Raw genomic sequence first — 15,878 nt, 5'->3', positions numbered from 1 at the left:
GGGGGGGGGAGAAGGGAAGGGACAAAATTTTAACAAATATCTTATTTTTGACACTAACAAAAGAAAAGTGGAGGGTACTTTCACTGTTTATAAAGTCCCTTCCCCTGGGTAGGCCGAAAAGGTTTTTGAAAACAAAACAGAACAAGACTACAACTACAACCTGATCAACATAATCAAAACAAAACTGAAATACAAAAAAAACCCCACAAAAAAACCCCACAAAAAAACCCAACAACCAAACAAAAGCCTAGGTCCACAACACCCACATGCGGCTGAACGGAGGTAAGGAGCAGAGACGAAGGAGGGGAGACGGCATGCTAGATCTCTCTATGTACCCACACCACAATGTCTCCGGCGCCCGCGATGGGAACCTTGCCCTCCCGCATGGTGACCACGTCCTCCAGGATCAGCGGCATCCGGTGCTCCTTGACCTTGGTCCCCTTCAGGGAGTCGATGTCGTCTGCTTTCTCGCTGTCGGCCTCCAGGCGCGCCGAGCAGCGCTTGAGCTTGAAGAGAACCATGACCACCGAGCTCCACAGCAGACATGCCCCTGTAGCCAGACATCAAAGGGAGGATAACAAACAGTCTGTAGCACCCAGCAGTTATTTCTGGATTAAGTCAAGGAACAGATAACTCAGAACGAACGTGTCGCGGATTGACAAATTATGTGTTCTATATATGAGAGCGTGCAGACAAAATGAGTTACTTCTCTTGAGAGTTAAAAATATAACTATGATTGGTGGTACAGATTTAAGACTTACGAAACATTTACATCACAGCACCAATCATTGTTATTTTCAAACACACTCTACTTGAAAGAATTTGTAATAATGGGTCCAATATAAGAAATTGTTTTTCTTTCTATCGCTAGCCGGATCTTTTATCATTATTAGTCTTCAATATTTTGTCATAAAATTTGCTATAAGCTCTGATTTGGCACATGTCTGATTTAGTTTTTATCTTTCACAGCATCTAGAGAGAGAATAAGATTATCAGCTTTTTCTACTTTTCATTTTTAGATATAACGCATGCTGCCATAAAACCCTCATATCCAGCATCAATGACATAACGTTGTAAGAACTTAAGAAAGAACACATCAAGTTTGGTTACTATGTAACAGTATTATCAACATTTAAACACTCTAAATGACACTACAAAGCATCTTTGTACCATTTGCCTTAATGTTTCCCCGTTACTAAAACAATCCAGTGATAAGGATACAAGAGAAAGTGTATGATGACTTTAGTAACTTGTTGCTCAAAATAGACCTTTTAAATCTACTCCATTTTGATAGAAACAAAATTATTTTCATACTAGCTGGGCCCCCTTTCGATGAAAGGAATGATCGGTGCATAACCATCAACTGAAAGTCATTGGCCTACTATATTTACACTCTACACACTCTACTGGAAAGAAGTAATAAATCCTGAGAGATGCAAAAAATTAGAAGGTTTAAATAGTGATGTATAGATAGATCCTCTATTCCGCTTTCGTGGTTGTACACTCCAGAATTTAAAAGGTGTGGAAACAGTGCGCACAGCAATTAAACGGAAACCTCACTTATTTACAATGGCGTCTTAGAAGACGGACTTTCCAAAGATTAGATCTAAACGAAACTAAAGAAAAACTGAAAATTAAACTATAGTGACTTCAGGCTCCTCAATAGAACTGGGCACCCTTTAAATGATTCTGAACCACCATTAATTTAGTCAAATTCGAAAGTTTAATGGTTCCGAAGTATTAGGCGGAGAAAGTGACGGACTTTCACAAATATGTATAGATAACTATTTTCCTCTCCCATTCTCAAACTCCATCTTCACGCTTTTTCTTCTCCCTTTCATTCACTAAAAATACTATCTCATGTACTAGTTTTCCCATGTCTTATCATTCCAAGAAACGCATAACACATATCAAGACGGAAAACACACACACATTTTGGCACAAACCTGGATTAAAGATAGAAAAGCACGTCAATTTTCTTTCATCAAGATAATGTTTATGTACCACACTATTTAGCAGTAGTTTGAACTATTCATGTACAATCAAACAGCAAACTTTCCAATTCTAAGACCATATATAGATACACACATTCTTTCAGACACCTTCATGACAACAAAAACATCTAGTCCATAGCACGATGAAAAGCAGTTGGTCCTGCAATGGGACTAACCACACACACACACACACACACACACACACACACAAACAAGAGACAAGAACTTACCGGCCAAATAGAAGGCATACTTGAAGTCTCCCTTCTCCTTCAACAGTAAACCTGCAGGTGGAAGAGTCACAACTTTCTCATTCCACGTGTGTGAGACATAAATTATAAAGACATAAAGACAAAATGAGGACGAACCATCCCATTAACCTCAAGAGAAGTCTTAATAATAGTAAATAAACAGCATTTGTATAGCGCATGTCCCCACTCAAAAGCAGGCTCTATGCGCTTTACACTATATTATTACCCCAGCAGACCATAGAACACTCAGATACATTCTCAGCTTCCAGGGAAGCACGCAGTGCAAGCAGCTGATTAAGAGCTCGAACACTAACAAACTGAGAAGATCTTTCACTATCTATATTCACAGCTGTTGGCAGTAGCAATCAAGGATGAGAACGTATAGGACAGAACCAATAACACGGTGAGTTTATTTGTACACTATAAAGTAAACGCTCTTTCTTTCTCTCCCTCACACTCGAGAGAATGCATACTAAGACTACTATTCTACTGTATACAACACACCCAGTTAAGCTAAACCCCATCAACTGCATTACAATTAATTTGGGAAAGGGGAGGGGGAGGGGGAGGGGGGGAAGGTATAGTTGGATTTCTGCACAGTGCTGCAATGTTTGAGAATAAAAGCCGAACGAACACCCTGAACCAAAAGGCATTTTACAGGTAGAAATTATTTGTCTTTACAACAAGAACAAAAATTTGATAATTATTTCCATTATATATACACTGATATACATATTATTATGTCATTTTTATGTGCCCTTGCACATTAAGAAATTAAATTGAGTGTCTGCTGCGCACTTCAACTGTGAATTCCACTCACCATAGGGGAAAGAAATGGTATCGAGTATTTACGAGTTTCAACTGGGAATTCCTCTCAACGTGGAGAAAGAAATGGTATCGAGTATTTGCGAGTTTCAACTGGGAATTGCTCTCAACGTGGAGAAAGAAACTGTATCGAGTATTTGAGAGTTTCAACTGGGAATTCCTCTCAACGTGGAGAAAGAAATTCTACTGAGTATCAGCGTGTTTCAACAGAGATATACCCCACATAGCCACGGGTAGCGCCCAACACTGCATAGATGGAGCAACCAATCTCCCTTACTTGTGATCTAAACTGTGCCAACAGGGGCGTAAAACGTCAACAGCGAAAGACCCGTTTTTAAAAAAAAAAGTTTTAGTTTTAATAGAGGTTTTACGGCGCTCGCAACTGCATAAGGTCATACGAGCGCCAGAAGATTAGAGGTGTTACAAGAGAGTAACAAACATAAAAAAGAAGAAGGGGAGATAAAGACGATAGATGTTTGATAGGAAAGAAGAAGCAAACCACACCAGAGCACCCGCCAACCACCCACTGTTTTTTTTGGGGGGGTTTTATTTACCGGTAAGGGGTCCTCCTGTTAGTGCCCCAAGAGCAATCATAAAGGAGAGATAACCGTTGCCCATGGCGATATACTCAGGGCCCAGGAGCTCCCGCGACGCTTGCGACAGGAACGTGGTCCAGAAGCCGCTGTAGAAGCCAAACAGCAGTGTATACCTGGGAAACATAATATGATGCATGAGTTAGAATAATTTGTCTATGAATTAGCAGTAGAATTAAACTAACACTCTTTTTTAATTTAGTTCGATGATCTATGAACAGCTTATTTACAAGTTCTTTCTTCTTCCTCATTCTCGATGACAGCAGCTAGACAGTCAGTCCGATGTCGCGTACAAACCGTGAAGTCCACTTCAAATCTAAGAGACTGCCATAGAGAGCTTTCTCTCAAGGGGAGTCACATTGCAGTTTATGCCTGTAAAACATGATGCATCGGTTAAAACGAACTGTTTATGAAAAGGTACAAAAACTCCTTTTCCACATAGCACTGTTGGATATATTATAAAAACAAACTGTTGAATTGATACAACATAGATCTGTTAGTCAGCTATTGATCTTCTGAAACCCTTTGTGATGTAAAGATCTTTTCCTATCCAGAAAACATTAAATCATATCGTTGGTATCGCAAGTCTTTTAATTTTAGTAAGAGTTTTACGGCACTGGCAACACAATAAGGTCAAATAAGTGCCGAAAATTAGATGTGTTACAAGAGAGTAACAAACAGAAAAAAGAAGGAGCAGAGATAAGGACGATAGATGTTTGACAGGAAAGAAGGAGCAAACCACACCAGAGCACCTGCCAACCACCCACATCGCAAGTCTGTTCGGGTACTTTTTACAACAGAGACAAAAAAACTAGTGCCTTGTTCAGGGGAATCATGAACAGCAAGAAAAGTGTAAGCCTTGACATAGCATTAAACTACATTTTTGGAGATTGTGAAAGGCGCATCTTTGATAGAGCTTCGGGAGGGGGGGGGGGGGAAAATTTTTAAAATTTTGACATTTATTAAAGTGGACTGCATTATATCACAGTGATGACATGTAGAACATATGAGAAAGGACCACTTATCACTTATCATATGCCATAATCTGATAAAGCCCATTAAGGGATGGGCTCCTAAAAGGGTCAACGATGTGAAAGTTCAACTTGATTGTCAATCAATACCTACTGTTTAAAAACAAGAGATAAAGGGACGCTATCAACTATCAACATCATCATCACGTCACAAGAGTTATCGAGAACAAGACCTCTGACGTAAAAAGTTAATCAGCAGCGAGAACCACTCGTTGACCTTTCACATCATGGGCCCTTTAAACAGAGCTATTTTTTACTGTTGTTTTTTTTTTTACACCTACTTTTCACCTTCACACCATAGGCCCTTTAAACACTGCTAAATACTGTTGGTTTTTTTACACTTACTTTTCACCTTCACACCATAGGCCCTTTAAACAGAGCTAAATACTGTTGGTTTTTTTACACTTACTTTTCACCTTCACACCATAGGCCCTTTAACTTTAAACAGTGCATATTCCTGTTGAGTTTTGTAACTCTTACTTTTCATTTTAACACCACTGGCTTTCCTCATTGCCAATTCTTCTCCAGTAATTACAGATGAAAAGACACGTTTTATTTCTAATTTTCTGAAACCAATTTCAACAGGGTTTTTTTTTTTTCAGAATCTGGAAAAAAACTGTCGCCTATTTCAACAAACAGTTAAGTTGAACCTGTCCAAATGGTCACTCAAGACCACGGAGAAAGTGAACGATATAGACAGGCAGGCGCTTCGGATATTGTCTGAGTCAAGGTTACTTACTTGACTTGACAAAGTCAATACATGACTTAAAAATCTGAAATTTTAATCTATTTCATTTATATCAAAATTATTATCCATCACATACAGGGCTTCTTTGCATTGATTGAACATATACACTAAGTCTGAGAAAGGATTGCCAGAAACTCTTTGAATCCCATCGGACGCTGGGAGTGTCCAGCAGTGATAACCCTGTTCCCCATCAGACTCTGGGAGCGCCCAATCCTAGTGACAACTGTTTCATTCGATTTAGCGCTAGTTTTTGCTTGTTTTTCGTAACTATTCTCGAACCAAGTTTTTTAGTAATGACTAAGCCTTTGTTTTCACTATTTAGAAGTTGGTGGCGAGCTTTTGGGGTTATAATGAGACATAGTCCACCAGGTTTAGGTGACTGTAGAAAAAAACTCAGGGATACGGTGGAAAAAATCAGGGCTTAAAGGGGTTAAGTAGCAAGTGACTGCTATGAGAAGGTTTTGAGGCAGACTTGTTGTGAAAGTGACTGACTGTGTTTGCATTAGACAGGGCCTGCTAGGGAAGGTTAAAAATACAGAAGAAAAATGCAAGAGTGTCACGAAACAGTGGTTGTAGTACAGATAACCGCTATGGAGAGGTGACCACTATAGACAGTACGACTGTGTTTTCTTAGTTTAGTTTTAGTAGAGGTTTTATGGCGCTCGCAACTGCATAAGGTCATATGAGCACCAGAAGATTAGAGGTGTTACAAGAGAGTAACAAACATAAAAATGAAGAAGGGGAGATAAGGATGACAGATGTATTTTGTATATTCCTTGATGCCAAGTGTCTCTTCTCAAGTTATACCTTCTCCTCGAGTCACCACAAAATTAACATCGTAGAGTCTATCGGGTCTGTGCACTGTTTTGATCTTCAGATGCTTTTTAAACACCTACACAACAATTTATCTTTGGCCAAGTACTGCGGACATCTTTACAGGCAAATGAGTCACACCGACTCATTTCTCAAAGAGAAATGTATTAAGACGTTTGTCTTGCACAACACCAGTCTAACATCATTAACATTATGAGTGCAAGATTCTCCTTGCCAATCTTTAACTTATTATGTCTGGAAAGACAACTCCAGATCCATAATCTCACTATGACATAGAAATAATCTAACATTAATAATAATAATAGATAGCATTTGTATAGCGCATATCCCCGCTCAACAGCAGGCTCTATGCGCTTTACACTATATTATTACCCCAGCAGACCATAGAACACTCCGAAACATTCTCAGCTGCCAGGGAAGCATACAGTGCAAGCAGCCGATTAAGCGCTCAAACACTAACAAACTGACAAGATCTTTCGCTGTCTATAGCCGGGTACCCATTCCCACCTGGGTGAAGTGAGGAAAATTTGTTTAAAGTGCCTTTCCCAAGGACACAACGTCGGGTCCTTGACGGGATTCGAACCCACGACCTTACGGTTGCGAGTCCGAGAGCCTAACTACTAGGCCACTGACGCCATACTAGATCTAGATAAATAGTAGGTGTACTCTTCGTCAATTAAAAAGTTTGCAGTCTGTGTCTACAATATCAAGGCCTGCATTAAGGGCTGCATACCACATATGAAGGGTCCTGATTGCTGTACATTACAATTCTTTTTATCCCTCCCCTTCAATCAAAATATTCGACACATACCCAATCTGTCCAGCATAGTCATCGAAGAGCAAAGGAGATATCCCCGTGATAACAACTCCCAGCATTATGGGACAGAGGGCGGAGGTCACATCGTCCAGCGTGCTGTTCGGTCCCATGAAGGCGAAGATCATGCGGCTGGCAAAACTGGAGATGCCCACACAGGACACGAGGAACACGGCCGTCTCGAACGAGGAGCCCTCGGCCATGGCGTACGACGGGAGGTACATGTAGATGACCGTGGAGCCAAAGCTCCAGAAGAGATTGGCGAAGCACATGCCATGGAACAGCGGGTGTCGCAGCGGGAAGCAGGACAGCATGGGCAGCAGGCGCATCTCCTTCTCGTGCTTAGCTGGCTTCATGAGCATGCCGCAGACGCAGAGGTTGAGCGCGATCCCCGCCAGGATGAGCATAGCGCCCCGCCAGGCAAAGTGCACCAGCAGGTGGCGGATCAGAATCGGAAAAGTGATGATGCCGGCTCCGATGCCTGCGACCACGACGCTCAATGCCTGGAACCTGGCGTGGACGAAGTAACGCTCCACAGCCACTATGGACGGAGAGCAGGCCAGCCCAAAGCCCAGACCTGCCGACGACAAAACATCATTGCATGAAAGAGTTTATGATATAATCACTAAACGTCACATCTTTATTATGCACTTCATCAGATGTACTTTGTGAAAACAGAAGCATTAGGTCTTAGTCGTTACCTTCAAAAGCCTTATCATGGTGTCAAGCAGGTTGAGCACGGCTTTTTACTTAATTCTGGTGATCCAATCTTTAAGTCACTTTTTAGAAGAAACCCATTTTTAAAAAATTAAAAGTTAAATGGAGGTAGAATTCAATAATCCTAAGAGCATGATGAAGCTGGATTTTCAAAATTTTTAAGTTAAGAGTTTATGAAACAATAAATAAATCTTTAACTTACGAGTTTATGAAACAATAAATACATTTTTAACTTGAAAGAGTTTACGGAACAATAAATATGTTACATTTTAATTTCTATCCGTCATGAACTACATCACGACCCAATTCTATCCCTGGAAGAGCAAGAAACTCAAATTTTTTAAAGAGAGGCTTAGTAAAAATTGTTTGTTAAAAATTTAAATATAAAATCTCACCAGTGATGAGGCCAAACGTGATGTAAAGCTGATACATCTCCTGCACCAGCATACACAAGCCCAGCCCCGTGGCCGCCAGCAACCCTCCCAGCATCACGCTCACACGACAGCCCCACTGGCAGGTCACAAACCGCAGCATTACACCTGAAGACACAGCGTAAAGAGTGATCATTGATCGGCGTACTTATTGAACTCCTTTTTAATAGCTATATGTATGTATGTATGTATGTATGTACTATGTACGTATGTACGTACGTAAGTATGTGTTGGTGAGTATAAGTGTGTCTGTGTGTGTGGGGGCGTGCGTGCTTGCTTGTATGCGTGTGTGTGCGTGCGTGCCCAATGTACGTTAAATATCCGATGTGCTGCACCAATGTATGTTATTGCCGAGAGGTACATATGTTAAAAAGTGCAGATGTATGGGCCAAAGGCCGTTCAAATCAATAAATAATTTTGAAATCTTGAAATCTTTCTAATAGCTTTCAAATTTTTGGTTTTGTTTTAATAAGAGTTTAACAGCACTAGCAACCCACACAGGTCAAGTAAGTGCTGACATGAAGATTACAGGTGTTGTAAGATAGAGAGTAACAGATATAGAAAAAAAAAAAGGAGGTGAGATAACGACAATACATGTTTGCTGGGAAAGAACGGCTAAACTACTACATAAGAGCGCCTGCCAACCATTCATATTGACAGCGAAAGTCTTTCAAGGGGAAAAAAGGTGTAACCAAAGTACTCAACATCATTTAAATTACTTATACAAAACTACAAGCATAAAAAGTAAGGCTACCCTTCATCTCACGCACTTTGTTTCAACATAGTCTGAGAGGTCAGAATATAATTTTCATTAGCCATCTTCCTCCACTCCTTCTTTTAGTTCTATTATAGCATGACTACCTCCAGGTTAACCTTTCTTGCATCTAGTATTTGAGTTTGAGTCATTGTTAAATGGTAAGCACGAAAACAGTCATATTTCGAAAGGCAGAGACTTTAATAGTTTTTACAATGCAAAAAAACAAACAAGGAAACACTTCCACAAAAGGCCAACTTTCACATAAATGCAACCTACTATCAATATTACTATTATCACAAATCATTCAGATGAATCCAAAGTTTACAAAATGAAAGGCAACAGGTAAAAGTTAAGTTGTTCCCGCATCCGATCCGGACATTGGGGATTGTCTTGTTAGTGAGACAACTTCCTGGGCCTTCGGCATATTGTGGTAGGGTGGCCAGTTCCTTTGCACGCCCTCTTGGCCTTTACTACCCCAACTCGAAGTCTTTACTTTACTTTTTTTTCTTCCGCTTGTACCGGTGGTTGTCGTGGGGAACTCGAAGTCAGGTACCCATTACTGCTGGGTGGGCAGGAGGGGGCGAAAAAAATCTGTGCCCGAACCGAGGTTCGAACCCCGACTTTAGGCAACAGGTAAATAATCCAAACACTGTTGAGAGACAGCACTGAAATACTCACTGGACAGGGCCGTGACATAAAGGAGGACGGAGCCAACCCATGACGTGTCAAAATGGCTCTCGTAGAAGATGTCTTTGAAGATGACGTGGAACACGCCTAGACTGTAAGTAATCCCGCACACAATGAACTGAGTGAAGAAAGCAGCAACGACGACGACCCACCGCCAGCACCCATCTTCTTTGGCCATGGGAGCGGACGAGGAAACGGTGGTCACTACAAACATTTAGGCACTGTGGAAGAACACAAAGAGAGAGAGAGAGAGTTAAACGATGCCTTTCTGAAAGCTGTTAGTAAGTATACATGCTATAATGTCTGTTATAAAAACAAGTCACAGCACAAAGAAAATCTTAATTTATCTTCTAGGGGACCAGTAATGGGTAAGACTTAATTTAGATTCTCTTTTCTTAACCCTATCCGTACGTCGTGTTTTACTATCGTATCCATATGATGTGGGGAACTCTGAACCCCCACTTTTCAAAGAGGAAGTTTACTCGTTAATCCGATCCGTACGCTTTGCATAGCAGTCTGTCAAAATGATTTTTTGAGAAATACTGAAAGTTTCAAAGAGATCTTCGTACTGGAAGCATTCTAAAATGTGAAGAATACAACGACGGGGTTACAAAATGACCCCAGGGCGTACAGATAGGGTTAAAATAAGTATAAAGCCAAAAACATCTCGGTGACCCAAAAGTAGCCTCGTAGAGAAGGAAGACGCAGATGCGCATACTACGCCAAGTAAGATCCTTATAATGGAAGTCTTCAGTTTTACTTTTCCCCAGAGAAGCTGCCTTTTCTTTCCTTTTTTTTTCATTCAACACACCGGTTTGAAGGTGAGCAATCTAGGAATTGGATTGTCCCCAAAACCTTGACAAAACTCCTACTAACCTTGAAAACATGGCATAATATCTTGCTTTAACATCATCATCAAATCATTACACTGTGAATATTATCGAACACCTCTCTCCATAACAATAACATATAGACAATATAAACATGAATCTGAGTCCTCCAGTCAAGGCAAGGCGACGTGCCACACTCAGGGGAATCCTTGAACCCTCTCGAGTGGACAGTGGACGAACCTGAACCTCCCACAGGCAAAGAGCGTCCTCCACTCAACTTTTACCACTTGACAAAGAAAATGTAGGTCAAAGGTTTGGGAAAAACTCATTATGGGTGGTACAAAGTCTTGTCTGCACTCACGAGAACATTACTTGGCATGCGGCCAGCTTTCTTAACACTACTGATTTGGCAGACATACCTTTGCACTCTTCACCCAGCATGTCTATGTAAACGCTGTCTTACATTTTAATGAAACTTAAGAAAGCTAAAACGGGGTATATTCATTTTATTTCTATATATCATAACATAACATATCAAATCAGTTAACAGATTTGAATTTGTCCTTGGACTTGGAAAAAGAAACTCAAGGCAAGATAATTCTATCCATCTTGCATTCTGTGCTATTATCATCTAAGAGAAGAAAACAGAAGGAAATTGGGAGACTGTTTTCACAGGAATGGATGTGCTCAGTATACTGGAGTCATAACCTTATTAATGGTTCAAAGTGAAAGAGAAAAGAAGAGTTATTTTTTTGTCTCTGACCATATTCGTTTAACTTCGGACACGTGATATTTGAAATAACAGTACTGTAAAAAGAAGTGAAACCTTTCAAACATTATATCTGATAAGGTGATAAACTACCGAGGTCAAATAATGAAATCAGTCGGTCTTGAAAAAACATGGGAAAGGAAACAAATAAGAGATAAATTTTCTTAGGTGCTATATATATATTTTTCACTCTACTTCTTCTCTCCATCATTGGCACTACCAGTTCATTATTGATCAGTAGTAATATAAAAGCACTCAAGATTACCCTATTTGCCCTTACAGTGGCCAACACTAACCACTTAAAGAGACAAGGGTAAAAATTTTTACACAAAACCAAGAGCTTTCACGGTGACACTACTTGTGAGCCAAAAAAATTCAGAAAGAAATTTTTTTTGGATCATGTGTAAACTAATGGAGATGATGTTGACTTGCACCTGTAAGGCAATTTTCAAACTTAATACTGATATAACATAGTTATAATAAAGTGAAATCTTTCCTATCAAACATCTATCGTCCTTATCTCCCCTTCTTCTTTTTTATGTTTGTTACTCTCTTGTAACACCTCTAATCTTCTGGCGCTCATATGACCTTATGCAGTTGCGAGTGCCGTAAAACCTCTACTAAAACTAAAGAGACGGAGTATTCTTTTACTTTCCCTCCTGTTTCACACTTCTTAGCTACCAATGTGTCCATTTTCTACAGTATATATATATATATATATATTACTGATGCGCAGAACACGAAAATCGACTTTATTTTCATTGCAACCCAATAGATTTTTAAATATAGTTGATGGTTTGTAAAGGAACTGTATCACACTTTGTAAGCCTAGTAATTTCTGCACTTTGGACTAATCGTACGGGGGGAGGGCTCAGGGGGGCATGACCCCCTTTTAAAGTAAAAAGAAAATCTGTGGGGTTATTACAGCCCCCCCCCCCCCCCCCCACCAGTTTTAATTTGATGTTTTGTTCGGAGTAAATAATTTTTTGGCGACAGTTTTGGTGGCTATATACGGGTGATCTGCAACTAAAAATACTGCAGTTTGACCCTATGTGCAGGAGTTAAAGTGAAAATGTACCATTTAAGAGACTATCAAGACAAGAATGTCGAACTTGAAGCCATTGCACACATCATCATTCCATCCTTGTCAGCTTTTGAAATTGAGTATTTGAATGACTCAGTGCCCGGCTAATGGCAGAATAGATATAGAAATATCAAATTACGAATTAGATAGAGGTCAATGACTATTACAATCACTCTACGGCACTCTTCTGGGACAAGTGGCCCCGGCCTGACTCCATAGAATTTATAACACAAGTGTCATCGGAAATAAAAACGGAAGTCGAGTAAAAAAGCTGGCCGAGTTGCCAAGGTGAAAAGGCCACCAAATGAAAAACAAAATAATGTAGAAAATATCGAAAAACTGAACTAATAAAAAAAGCCAAAAAATATTATATATATATATATATATATAAATACTCAGCCAGCTTTTCCACTCGACTTCGGTCTTTGTTTCCGACTTTCCGACTGTGTTATAATTGAAGTAGGCTGGTACCACTTCTTCCGAAGAGTGCCCACTTTACTATGAACCCCCCCCCCCCCACACACACACACACAACTACAGCCTACTATCTATAGTATTGGGTTGAAACAGTTGAGTATAGAAAGGAAGGCCTGGCTTTCATACTCACACAATGACATGTGTATACAACAGTTAGAAGTAGTAATAATACTAATTGAAAATATAATCATCATACGAAGGCACACACATACACACACACTACACACACACAAACACACACAGGAGTGTTTTTAGGCACGCAAATACGCAATTGCGTGCGCCAATACATTTTTCGCTATACGCACGCAATGGCGTGCATCAATACACATTTATTTTTTGCTATACACGCACGCAATTATACACTTAGCTATGCACGCAATGCCGAGCGGTAAAGCCAAAGATTCTCCACTACTAAGATATATTGCACTTGCTCTTTGGGCTTTTAAATTGTCCGCGCTGTGGCAGGCCCGCTTTGTGGCTTAGCGCGTGATGGACTACGTCACTAGGGGATCGTCAACTGCTTGGGGTGTGGGTTGGCGTGTTCCTGTGTGTGGGGGCGCACGGGCGTATTAATATTTAGTGTTTGTGTGGGTGTGTACTACTTTGTTTGGGGAGAAAAAAAGAGGAGGTGCAGAACGGAACTGGTACAGGCTAAATCTATGGAACGAGAATTGCTGAGATTATATTATTTAAAAATTTATCACAAATTAACATATATAAAAAGAAAGAACGAAGGGGGGCTGGGTGTGCCTTATTTTATCAACCCACTGTCAAATCTACCTGCCTCTGGCGGCCAGGCGTGTTCTCGCATTGCCCGATGCTTTGTCATAAATTTTGAATCGGCCCCTCACGCTGTGGACTGTCCGTCATTATAATCAATTCATCTGTCGTCATTGTTAGTTCCCTCTAGTGAATGTTTACACCCAAGTTGACCAATGGGTAGTCCTAACAATACATTTTCAACAGCCCGTGAGGAAAGAGTGATCCGTCATAACACGTGTGCAGGCAAAGAGGCCTGCCCTTGTTAAGTATGTAAAAAATGAATGATCCGGCCGACCCAAAAATCCCGTGCACTAGCGTCGGTAGTGAGACATACATTTTTACTGGAGAGGTGAAAAATGTTTTTATATTATTATTATTCTATTTGTTGTTCATAAGATGTATTTTAGCAAAGACCTGGTAAAGATGATCTCTGTTTCAAAAGTCTGCATGATAGTAGATCTAGATCTAGATTTAATTTGCCATTTTCCATACATATCCCATATTTCCTGACTTCAATTCTGTAAAGAGCACTCCTTCATCTCATGGGATGGAACACTTGAAGCAGGCTCAACTATTACATAAAAAAATGGCCGGCTATTTTCTCCAAATGTTCGGGAAAATAAACAAGAACTCTATGTCTCCAAACGGTTTCCGTTCTCGAGATTTGTTGATAATAAGCGAATGGACTGGCCCGTGTGCGTGTGTGTGTGCGAATGTGCATGTGTGTGTGTGTAAGGTGTGAACGGGTGGGGGGGGGGGGGGGGGGGGGGGGGAAGAGGGATTTTTTTTTTACTAGAAAGATTTTGTTTTTGCTGGGTGACTTTTATGCAAAATTATAGGTTACTTGCCAAGGTCGAACAGTCTAGTTTTCTTGCAGTACTTTTTAAAGGTATTTTCAAATGAAATATAGTCCGGGAACATTGCCCCAACCACAACTGAAGTATCTGAATATTCGTGCTGACATTTAAAAATCTCTAGCTCTAGAAATTGAATTTGATGCAAAAAATGCTTCTCCAGTCCTCGCAGAATGGCAAAATGAAAGGATGACGCCTAAATCTCTCAAATAACCAAAAAAATCTCGAGATCGGGAACCGTTAGGAGAAATAGAGTTCAACTTTATTTTCCCGAACGTTCGGAGAAATAGTCACTTCGTTAAAAATATACTAGAGTCTATCTACACCACTGTCAATGTCCAGGAGGAGGGGGGGGGGGGGGTGAGAATAGGGGGTCATGGACTATTCTCACCAGGGGTGAGAACAGCCGGTCAGGGGTTATTTTCACCTGGTGAGAATAGAGTGGCCTACTATACTATCAGTAACATCGCATTCTGTCACTGATATTATTGAATTAATATTATATTATTAGACTACAGATCAGATCAAGAAGATCTCGTAACTGATCAGTGGCAGATACTACTGTGACTCTTTTTAATTTACAAAGTAAAGACAGAAACCAAATTACAAATAAATATGTAGATTCCTCTAGTTCTAGATCTAGATTTTCTAGATCTAGATCTAGAATCTCTAGTCAAATAATAGAGGAGGACAAAGTTCCATTGTTGATGTCATCCAACAAGAACAAGATCCCCATGCTCAGTAGAGGCTGATGAGAGAGAATGAAGCAGTCAGCTGTTGCCCCGTTTTTTATATTTATTTACATTGAACCCTTTGCACTGCATAAAGACCCAAAGAAGCACCTAAAAAAGTACCCAAAAATATGGTTACAAATTCAAGAAGAAATAAATTACAGAATAGAACAGGCCCACTATTTTACTAACCTTTTGTTTGGAACTCGCACAAAAGAAAAACAAGGACATTAGACATTAGCTAAAAATAGCCTTAGCCAGCAGGTCAGTCAAGTTTATATTGCCAGGTACCACATACAGATTTTTGGTCAAAGATGGATTGACGATGAAAACCATAAGAAAACAATATCCACTGGGGGATTTTTTGGTGCTAAAGTACATAAACCACACTTTGACAAAAATCTAAGTGAACTTGAACTGAATAAAGTTAGCTCTACGAAAGAATATGCCCACATTTCCAAAAATATAACAACGCCTTCGTTCCTTATGCCAAACGGCAAGCGCGTTTGTTTATCATTAGGCTGGTTCAAAGGTTGAAAGAACCCGACTCCATTTTGTTTCAAGAGTGGATTAAAAAGTTGGCACATTGGCCTGCCAAGAGATTAACGAAAATAGAGCAATACTGTTTGTGTGCCACGGGCTTAAAATTTAGTCTTCGGGTCTTCGTAATAAACAAAAGACCCCCACCCCCC

At 40.2% G+C, this 15,878-nt stretch overlaps 1 protein-coding gene across 3 annotated transcripts in view; it reads right to left on the bottom strand.

Annotated features, from left to right (window-relative positions):
• The window catches only part of LOC101864300 (monocarboxylate transporter 12), a 46,601-nt gene that overhangs the window by 4,790 nt on the left and 25,933 nt on the right, over positions 1 to 15,878 (bottom strand). For 2 of the 3 annotated variants that reach the window (XM_013083083.2, XM_035970018.1), the window contains exons 2-7: positions 9,671 to 9,900; positions 8,200 to 8,343; positions 7,085 to 7,664; positions 3,622 to 3,776; positions 2,225 to 2,275; positions 340 to 550 (exon numbers count right to left, since the gene is read on the bottom strand). In XM_013083083.2, the coding sequence (XP_012938537.1) occupies positions 340 to 550; positions 2,225 to 2,275; positions 3,622 to 3,776; positions 7,085 to 7,664; positions 8,200 to 8,343; positions 9,671 to 9,893 (1,364 nt within the window). In that variant the 5' untranslated portion in view covers positions 9,894 to 9,900. Of the gene's footprint in view, positions 1 to 339; positions 551 to 2,224; positions 2,276 to 3,621; positions 3,777 to 7,084; positions 7,665 to 8,199; positions 8,344 to 9,670; positions 9,901 to 15,378; positions 15,793 to 15,878 lie in introns of those variants that run through there. The other variant, XM_005099315.3, reaches the window with a different exon arrangement.

This window comes from Aplysia californica, unplaced genomic scaffold (assembly GCF_000002075.1).
Source record: "Aplysia californica isolate F4 #8 unplaced genomic scaffold, AplCal3.0 scaffold00209, whole genome shotgun sequence".
Classification (NCBI taxonomy): Eukaryota; Metazoa; Mollusca; class Gastropoda; order Aplysiida; family Aplysiidae; genus Aplysia; species Aplysia californica.
The sequence above is the reverse complement of the archived record's forward strand: the minus strand, read 5'-3'. Positions and strand labels throughout refer to the sequence as shown.